General features: G+C 36.5%; 1 protein-coding gene across 1 annotated transcript; it reads left to right on the top strand.

Moving 5' to 3' along the window:
* Positions 1-2,711: 2,711 nt before the first annotated feature.
* LOC138055816 (uncharacterized) lies at positions 2,712-7,601 on the top strand. The gene is made up of 4 exons (XM_068901686.1): positions 2,712-2,744; positions 3,012-3,062; positions 3,316-3,525; positions 7,218-7,601. The coding sequence occupies exons 1-4, from the start codon at positions 2,712-2,714 to the stop codon at positions 7,341-7,343; spliced, it is 420 nt and encodes a 139-aa protein (XP_068757787.1). The 3' UTR covers positions 7,344-7,601.
* The last annotated feature ends 3,247 nt before the right edge of the window (positions 7,602-10,848 follow it).

The following is a 10,848-nucleotide window of genomic DNA, read 5'->3' as shown; positions in this document are numbered from 1 at the left end:
CACAATCTACAAGGCTGCCATTCAATCATCCATGTACCTTCCATGTGGTAAGTAAACAAGTTGTGAGACAGATTGTGTCTACTTGGTATGTTAAATTAAGTTTTGGATGACTGGGAAACCTGTAGTGATTGAGGTTGGCAATCAGTTTACAAGTAGTCAATAATTATTGTTTACTGTACTTGTTATGAATGTTTCAGCTCATGGAAATGGTACGTATATGTGGACAGTCAAGCAGACCAGCACTAATGTGCGTCTGTAGTGAGAGACAGTGGCTTTTGTGGAGGTGAGAACATTCTTCTTATTATTTTTTAGTATAAATACACAGGTGATTATACAAAATCGTGCGCTCTCATTGGCTCGCTATCTCGGATTATCAGCCGATAAACACCTCGTTGGACAAAATGGCTGCCAGTAGTTGTTTTGCCACTGTAAGTGAAGATGATTTCACGTTGAAATGTTTTTTTTCTCTTTTTTGAAATAATCAACTGTGTATTTATACTAAAACAATAAGGCTCAGTGATTATATCGGTGAATATTCACCTCGACGAGACAAATTCACCGATAGTCACTTCACCTTTGGCGAATAATTGTTAAATATTTCATAAAATAATAAGAATGTTGATAAGCATAGTAATAATGCTACTATCAATCTTTATTTGTATAGCGTCTGTACCACTAACAGTTCTAGGCGCCTTACAAAACGAATAAATATATATCATAAAATTCAATTTTCAATAAATCACAATCATGCTAACAATCAAAGTGCATGTAAGAGAGATGAATTTCCTAAATAATCAAAATCAATAGAATTATGATATGGCATCACTATGTTTCCAAATATTAAACTTATTGCCTTTCGCTTCATACTGCAGTAACACTGATATTCGATGTTTTACATTCTCCCACTAACGAAGATGAATTGTTAACAACAACCGGTAACAATGTTGATATAATTTACATTTGTCAGGCCCATTTTTGAACACAGAGATATTGCAAATGTGGTGAATGTGCAATTTTTGTTTTGGGTGCAATCATCAGACGGAGCTCCGGGAAAACAAGGTAAAGTAAATTATAGAGTACACAGTTTGACAGTACTTATGCATAAACTGGGTTAGCGCAAAAAAAGGTTAAACCTCCACTGGTTAGGGAAAGCTTAAACAAATAGTATATTTGTACTTACACCATGTCTATTTAATTAATTAAAATTATGGAACCCTGAATGGGTGGAATGAAAAGTAAATGACAATCATTATTCCTTGACACATATACATGGGATGAAAACATTATCCACAGATTGATATAAATTACAAATAATTAAAAAGTATAACAACTTTAGACAATTTAAATTTACATAATAATTTTTGTAATATTACTTGATCTCACTGAAATGTTGACGCTTAGTACACAAATATGCACATATATGTATATACACCTCACACTGTGGTATAATTTAGCTTCACAGGCTTGATCTGTCAGTACTTTTTCTAATTACAAAGCATAACTTGTGTTGTTTTCAGGACTAGAAGCCATACAACATCACAGCAGTTCAGGAATGGTGGCTGTAGTTTGCAATGTCGATGGTTGCCAAAAAGTTTTGCGAAAGATCACAGGTATTGATCACAATGTATCTCAAACGTGATCCAATTTGACAAGAATATAATTACATGCTGGTAATGTACATGCTGGTAGTGGTTCAAGACCCACTCTGACCACTCGCTGAATTTGATCCTGGTCTTCCCTGGTTCAACTTCCCAGCTGCACTTGTAAATAGCCAACTGGTTTGCCTCCGGCCAGTTGGGATTCTTAACAGTTGTTGTTGTTGTGTTCTGTTGTTTCGTTGATTGTTTCAGATTGGCTCTGAAAAGCCCCTATGGGGAGTGGTCAATTAAGTATGTATTGTATTATTGTATTGTATGCTCAACCCTCGCATTCTATCTACACATTAATAGGGGTCAACATGATTGTACAAAATGTAATATTTGTATTAGACGTAACTTGCCACTATGCTCTAGAGGGGAAACATGAAAATTCAGTCATGTGACTTGATGGAACAGACGATTGCTTCTGGGTCAATTAGTAATGCAGTCCAGAATGAGTTAGCACAAACTTTGTTAATTGATACTACCTTTTCATTGAAGTACGACTTTTAAATAATTTAAAAAGTAAATATTTAAATTCTAAAAATCATCATTCATAGTCAAACAATATTTATTATTTATTCATGCTTATGGGATTTGAGAATAGTTATGTTTGATTATTGATAATTAATAATTGTTAACATCTTTCCCCCTCATCACAAACCTAATATCTCAAAACAATGTTTCTTTAAGAGTTACCAAGTGTTTCCGAATTCCAAAGACTTCTGGAAGAAGCTTTGAAAGAATTTCAAGAACAGAAGAGGAAATGGTATGCGGATTATAACACACCTGTTGTCACGTCCAATCTAATTAAAACATAATTTATAAGGCTTTGTTCATATGTACAAAATTAATCTTAACGTAAATTAATTCACTTTGCCCTCCCCGTCAATATCACAGAAGCTATAGGAAAGAAACAAATACAGTTAAGTTTCATTAAACATTTCATACACTGTTATCTCAGGCTGGCCTTAAAAGCAGAAAGGGATTTGAAGAAGGAACAAGATCTGGCATTTGAAGAATCTCTCAAAGCTGACAAAGAGAAGGTTTGAGACATTGATTTTAGCTTTTGGTATGAGAGCCAAGTCAACTATAGTCTGTCTGTCTGTCAGTCTTAATAATTATCTTGTTTTGTGACGTGATCCTGTATATATTATTTTTTTGTACATATCTTAATATCTAAACATTTTTATCTGTTTACATTGTTATGGTACTATTTTACTAATCACAGGTTTATACAAGTAAATCTTTTGATTTGACGGTCTTTTCAGTCGAAATAAAGATATTATTAGTATTGTTATTATTATTAATAAATCAATTAAGTCATTTGACTAAAAATCCTAATTCAGTCTGTCTTATGATCTTGTGCAACAGGAGCTAAGAAAAAAGAATACCAAAGCCTGCCAATGTGAAGTGCTTGAAGAGGTACACTGAATTACATGATGCATTATGTAAAAAGCATGACGAGTCAGTATTCAATTGCTATCAAGCAAATAAATGTTTCTGCTTCATTCATGACAATGGAACAACAATTGATGTACACTAATTATGTTAAAAAAAAGGGCATGTATCTCATAAATTATTGTATTAATGACACAGTAACTCTAAGTACTTAAAATAATGTGTCTGATTTTTAAAAGGACATCAGTCACATATTTTAGTTGAATTTCTTTGCTAGATCCGTACAGAGGTAATAACCAGAGAACCACCACAACAGGAGTGTAGTGATGAACAGCCACAGCAAGAGAGCAATGAAGGGCAACGACAAGAAAATGCAAATGAACCACCAGCGAAGAGGCTTAGATCAGAAGGAGAGCTGCAAATTGCTGTTGTTCTTCCTGATGGCAAAAGGCATATACTGGATGTTCCATTGCAAAACACTTTGATGGTGGGTTAACCAACTGTGGGTTGTGATGCATGCATTCTAATTTTTCTCCAAATAAATCGATTACATGTACAGTATGTTCCCCGAACTGCAATGCCGTGTCCCCTGCCCTCATGACTTTACGATCCTCCCATCCTCAAAAGTGGACCCTGATAATCAATGGCTCAATATTCACAATGATTTACTTGCGACAGGTCTCAAAAACCGCTGATTGGCTAAGGTTGCCTTTCAAGGACGCGTGCGCAAGACGGTAACCACTGACTTATTGTTCACTGGCGAAAAACATGGCTGCCATCGGGTGTTTATCTTTATCCGATCTCCGTCGATGAAAAAAAGAACTTTTTCAGGCCAGTAAAACGGACGAATGTTTTGACTGCATAGTGCGTTTTTATGCCAGCGAGATTCTCTTTTCAGTTGTGGGCCACCGTACTTTTTAGCCAACAGTGCTACGAGGGAAATTTCTTTCACAATTTCAAGGTCAACGCGAGTCCAGGTTGCTGTGACAGTGTTTGAGTGGAAATTTGTTTGTGGAGCTTACCGGCTAATGGAGTACCATCTTGATTTCAATTCATGCGTTTATCTTTTAAAAAGTGGAGCAAAAAATATATCACTAAATTTCCAAATGGTTTCTCTCCGCATCTAGCAGAAAATGTTAAGATTTTTGCATTTTTCTTCAAAATTAAGTTGTTAAAATGGCCGTTCAAGTGGTCCATGAAGGCAAATTTTTTAAGACGGAGGAAAAAAAAGAAATGCATGACGTCCCTGAAAAGTTAGAAATATATTTCAGTCGTTCAAATATAAATTTTAAAGTGAATTTAGCACCAATGTCATACATAACATGCCATATAAGCACCTCATATTGGGTACAGTAGAAGGAAACCTTTTAGTTGCAATTATATTTTGCTGTAGTCATTTCAAGCAAATGCCAATCGTTTGCTTCCCTCCAAATTATAGAAATAAACATAGATTAGGTTAACTCTGAATAGCCAAAACAACAATACCGGTATTCCAAGTTGAAAATTTGATTCAGAAATCCAGCTCACTAGCAGGGGGGATTTTACTGTAACAAAATATTATTACAGCTAATAATACACTATCAACACATTGTAGTGGGTTAATGTGACAACAAAAATAATTAATCAAGAATTGGTTTTATCTTCCAGCAATAAAACAACAGGAGGATATAAAATTAGGTATCTTCAAGTTTAGAAAACTTGTTGAAGGTGATTCAGTGCTATTATCCAAAACAAATTTCATGCTGGCCTACTAAATACTTCGAGTGCAATAGATTATATGACCTCTCTTTGTGGACTCTGGTTGCAACACAGTGGTTTCAATAATTTTAAAAAACTCCATAACTTCATATTTATGTAATAATTGTTCAAAGTCATCAAGCAAAAGCATACAAAGCTACATTTGAAAGGGGCGTAATCCCATGTTGGAGTTTTCTGGAGAAGGCTTTCACAGAAATAACTGCTGTTTCCATATGGAAAAAATATTTCAACATTAGGTGCAATTGCTTTAAAGAATACTAACGAACGCTAAGCGGAAAAAAATTCTCAATGGGTTAATCACTCACTAAAAAATGTCCCAATAAAATATTATGTTCCACTAATGACCAAAACTGTACTAATAATTTGAATTACAGCTAAGGTCTGTCAAATTTCCATCTGAGTTACCTGACAGCTCTTACAGTACTTCTCAACATAAAGAAAATAAATTCTGTGGACTTAAACATTCCCAAATAGAAATGTTGTATATTCTAAATATTGTTACGTAAACTCTTCAAGATTTACCTGCTTCAGGAACTTCAAATCAATGAATATTTGGAATAATTTTCCTGGACTCCTGCAAACTATGTGCACTTTTTAATGGTTTACCCTTTAAAAGTAACACTCAGAAATAATAATGCAAATACAACTGAGGCTGTTTTGCCTTATCTACAAGACAAGACAACAATATACTTTATTCAAACACAATCAATATTAAAGCAATAATACATGCTTGTGGGGTCATGTGCTAACTATAATAAAGATACACTACAGGAAATAAAAGCTTAAAACTAACTATGTGACAGACATAGGATATCTACACATAAGGGATAAGAAAAATAAATCAATTGCTATCCAAAGATCTTATTGCAAATACACCAAAAGGTAACGGTTGATTGACAAGTTCCTTGTGCAAAATGGTAGAGCATGTTTGAAGTCCATCAGGACCAAGATGAGAAGTTATGATAAAAACTCTTAAACATATTTTTTACCAAAATTATTTTACTGCCATCAAACCCAATGAGACCTTATGCATGGGACACTGTTTCTAGCTGCAGCTATCAAATCACATAATATATTAATAAATTTTGGCATCTAAGAAAAGAACAAACATGTGGGGTGTAACCAAAAAAAGTCCAAGGCAATAATGGTTCCTTTCAGCCTTTTCAGGAAAAACTATCCACTGTCAATCATACTTGACTCAAAACAGATTCCTTGATCCAACAACACATGACAGTCCCCCAAAAACCAAAATTACATCATTAATGCTTCCAGAAAACAACAGTCTAAAAAAACAAAGATTTGCAAAACAGTCTCGAACCTGAATCTATAGAGATCTATATACATCTGCACCTACACTTCTGTTCTTCCAAACATTATTTTAACTAACATGAATTTTGATTTTGATTTTAAACTCAAATTAATTGCAAATCCATAACTTGGCAATTACGTGAACGCAAGGATCGTTGAGTTGTGACTGCTAAAAAAGTACAATAACTTAGACATTCACCAGAAAAGGGAATTAATATAAATGACCTTAAAATCGAACTTAAGACGAATCCAGTTTATTTCCACATCAAAAGAGAGCAGCGTGCAAAGATAAATGGACGATATTAAAGCATTTCTTAACGTGAAATTACAATCATGATGGAGCTATAACGCTAGACGAACGCTAAGCGGAAAAACAAAATTGTAAATTATTACTCACAAATTAGTTTGCGAAGTCATCTTTTGCACACGATCCGACTTAGTCTCGTCACTCTCGCCTTTATATGAACTTCATGCAGTCGCTCCTTTCGGTTTAAATCCACAACAACACCTTTAGGAAGTGTTTTCTCAAGACCATTGGAACGAAAAAAAAGTCATTTTTGATATTTTATTGTGGAAAAAACAACGTAAACGTAGTCCACATCTCAAGCTTAACAAACCATGGGCAGCTTTAACAAACGAGAAAAACAGAGTCCGGTTCATCTACCACTAGCAGCGAACATTTACACGAGAAGGAACCAGATAAGGGACAATATCTTTTGGATAACAACCGCCGATCTCTCTAAACTTCGTACAGAGGTAAACTAGAAATGTCGAAGGCGCAACTCAACTGATTATTAAAATTTGAACAAATGTACGAGCGGCCTGGTGAGAGGTTAAAGTACGTGGGGAAATCTCATTTGTCGTCCGCCATTTTGAAACATTGATGGCGGGAAATAAGTGAGCATGCGCAGTGGTTTTTGAGACCTGTCTTTACTTGCTGGAAAATCTGCAGGCTTGTTTACCAGCATTTTGAGATACTTTTAATGTGAATGGGCTTGCAACACTGTGAGTATCAGCTTGTATGAAGCCACAACAACCAATTCGAACCAAGAGTGCAACATAATATTAGAATCCTTTCATAATAATGTAATTTTGTTTTTCATTTAAATCTAGGATCTATACCAACAAGTGAGACATTTGCTTCCTGGAGAATATGTCTCAGCATCTATTGCTCTACACTGTCCACTTGACCGCAATGCAGGCGGCTTCATGAAAGCAGCACGCGTATACAGGACGTAGGTCTGGAATCAAATGTTGTAGTGATAGTATCCTTAAATGAAAATGATGAAAACGGATCAGAAGAAACTTTAAAAAAAAATTGAAGTGGATGTGGAAGATTTTCTATGTTAGAATAGGCAGAACATATTGATCATTGACACAAGTCATGGGAATTGCTGACTCCTGAAATGCACTCAATAGTGCACACAGTTGAGGAATGCAGCATTCAGATATTGAAGAGTGTATTTCAAAGTATGATACAGTCAACTTCATTCTCAAAGGAAAATTTCGAGGGAAATGCTGACTCCTGAATGCACAGTTCTGAAAGGGCTTGCAGTTGAGGAACGCAGTATTACCCTCTAATAATAGTGTTTAAAATGACAATACTAAAGCACAGTCATCCCGGCAACAATGAGTCGAGTTGATGACCCCCTGAAAGTCTTAAAATGCTCTTCTGTTCTGAAAGGAACTGCTAAGAAGAGTTGTGTAGGAAGAGATATCCAAGGTGACTAACATGTCCCAAAGACATCTTGCTTAAGACTTGTAGCAGGATAATACCCTCTTGCAAATGAGGGGGGGACCGGGAAACCATTTGAATAAAAGGCAACATTAAGAAGAAATGTAGTTCTCAAAAACAGTATTTCTAGCCAGAATAAAAAATAAACTGTTATTGTTACAAATGTGAACCTACATCATCATTATTCATGGGATGCGATTCTCAAGACCTGCTGCGCTCCAGTGGCAAGCGTAATGCAAATAAGTACTTGGAATGTTTTATAACGTCAATTTATTACGTTAATAAAGATTTCTGTAACCAAGTGCAGTTCCTTTGGGTACAGACTCCTTCCATACTAACATAAATTGTGATGGGTCATAACCCTAACAATCAAAGTGCCTAAAACACCACAGCCAAATAATACGACCACGTGAACTGGGGTAAATGCTGAGTACACAACACACATGACCCTAGTAAACCAGCTGTTTTACGGTGGCTGGCATCAGGTTCCATCACTTCCACATGATGACCAATTTATTCAAGTTATTACTACAAGAACCAACGATCTGTGGAATGGGCCCGAATAACCGAGTTTCTGCCCCGCAGACTTTCATTAAACATTTTCATGAACTTCCTTTCCCACTGGATTATGGTGCACTATAACGACCGCAACAATGGAACAACATGTTTTCAAAAATTATCTCTCTTTGGGAAACGCAGCAAAACTTTCCCCGAAGACTCCTCCTTTTCCCATAATGTCTCGCAGGTGCATTTGCGACTGAATTTTTTCCCTTTGCGACTTTTCATAAGAAAAGGGTTAGCAGTTGCCACTTTCCTGCTCTTTTGACTAAAATAAATGAAGTAATGACAAATTATTTTGTTTCTCGCCTTGAGTTTTTTTTCAATCTGAAGATAGCGCAATCGCGCTACCAGACCTATCAACCTCAAAACACAGAAAATCTGGAGACTGATCTCAAAAAATATGGAGATTTCAGTACAAATCTGGAGATTGATCGACCAGCAGACACAACCAAGTAAACACAGGTTCTTAATAAGAGAAAGTGTTTTTTTCTTGGTTAGTAAGCATCACCGATAGGAAATCCAAGTGTCTCGAGATGCGCAAAACGTATGCGCAATAACAATAGTAGGCACCGTCCTTAAGTCCAGCCAGTGTGTGAGCACTGAGCTGATCTCATTGCTCAGGCTTCAGTTGTTCGAAGGGTGGATCGCACTATCCACTGGATAAATTAGTATCCACTGGATAACTCAATTGCTTTCGCTAGTGTTTATCCGGTGGATAGAGTTATCCACCTTTTGAAAAACCGAGGCCAGCATTATATGCAGTAGCTGCCTTTTAAGAACCATCCAATAGTTCATCAGGCCCGACAGCAATTTCCAACATTTTGAAAACGTGTTCCAAATGCGAGACTGGTTATGATGACCTAATTTCAAACAGGTGTTCTATATATGGTCATGGACGGCAGTCTGTGAATTGAACAGCTTCGTTTGTTAAGTTTTAGTATAAATTTGCACAGAATTGACGAAAGAAACTCACCCAAGCAAGGCAAAAAATGAAATGCTACAAAAAAAATTATTCTAAAGTTCAGCCCGAGCCTCTATTTATCGTGAGATTTGTCTGTCTCGCCTGCGCTACGTTACGAGCACAACTCCATTTCTTTGAAAGGTATATACTTCGTGCCAGTATGCCATTTAGTTGCCTAGCATATAGTCGTCCATATCGCCAAGTACGTATTACTACTGATCAACTGCGTACTTGGCGATATGGACAACTATATGCAAGGCGACTATATGGCATACTGGCATGAAGTATATACCCTTTGATATCATTCGCCATTTTCAGCGGTTTCTTCCAACACATGTATTGTGGGCCCATATTTTGTTTTGCTACACCGCTGACGACACAATGCAGCGCGACGATTTTGTGGGGGCAGAGACGTAAATTGCAATCCAATGCACAGTTCGGTGGTTTTCGTAGTGATTACCTTTTGTAATGCTTTCAAAGAAATGCCCAGTCACTGGTGACGTACTTTATGACATAATAGGTTACCATACTGTAGCAACGCATCGACCTTTTTAAGTTAAATACGCTGCTTATTTTAGCCATAAACAAAAACAATTCAAAAACGAGCTTGGTGACCGCCGTTTATTTTTGGGACTGTTTCAAAATGTTGCTACATGTATGATCACTTATTAAGTGACAAAAAAACAACAAAAACAAACAAATACACAGCTTGTCCACCCATGAGTGGGCATTATGTTTCATGCCACTATAAAGATTTACAACTTTCAAACATCGCAAGTCATGATCCATCAAAGGACAAGAAGTGAGTAGGGCTAGAAACAAGTTGCCACCTTTAGAGCCTGAGCTGGTCTCCATTATGGATTTTGAACCCATCAGCTTCTGGGTGGTTCCCTGGTCTCCCCCTCTTGGAACAGAGGGTATTACCTAGTAGTCTTAGGTTGGCAATTTATTCTGCTCCATAAATTAACATTTAACATTGATTTCTAAACATGACTTGTCAACTTGCAAGGTAGAGTCTTTCAAAACTGATTTCACATAGAGGTGTGAGCAATCCGAACAACAACACTGAGACTACTAGGGGGTTTCATCGAGTGACCAACTCGACTCATTGTAGCCAGGATTAGTTATAGACTGAGAACCAACAGATACAGTATGTAAGCTGCTGTTCTTGATTAAAAAACACTGGTAGGTACTTTACAAGAGACAACTTTAACAGTACATTTTAAGACAACAATAAATTCCATGACATGAGTCAATGTTGAGCATCAAGACAGCTGCAATTCTCAACTGAATTCAATCTCAGGTGAAATTCAGGAGTCAGCTTTACCCGTATGCCAACACAGAACAGACAAGTATGCTGCCAATTGCTCTACTGAAATCTGTTACACAAAAAGGTAACTTTCAGGAGCCAGCATCAACCAGACATCCATTTACATGTACCAGTAAGTTATTACACTCGACATTGCACTCAGTAAGGACAAATAATT

Source organism: Montipora capricornis, chromosome 7, assembly GCF_036669925.1.
Source record: "Montipora capricornis isolate CH-2021 chromosome 7, ASM3666992v2, whole genome shotgun sequence".
Classification (NCBI taxonomy): domain Eukaryota; kingdom Metazoa; phylum Cnidaria; class Anthozoa; order Scleractinia; family Acroporidae; genus Montipora; species Montipora capricornis.
This window is presented reverse-complemented; position numbering and strand designations above follow the sequence as displayed.

Excerpts from the sequence above, each read along its gene's own strand:
- LOC138055816 (XM_068901686.1), top strand. The coding sequence starts at position 2,712 with ATGAGAGCCAAGTCAACTATAGTCTGTCTGTCT. Across the intron at positions 2,745-3,011 it reads CAACTATAGTCTGTCTGTCT|GAGCTAAGAAAAAAGAATAC; the intron begins GTCAGTCTTAAT and ends CTTGTGCAACAG. Across the intron at positions 3,063-3,315 it reads AATGTGAAGTGCTTGAAGAG|ATCCGTACAGAGGTAATAAC; the intron begins GTACACTGAATT and ends TTTCTTTGCTAG.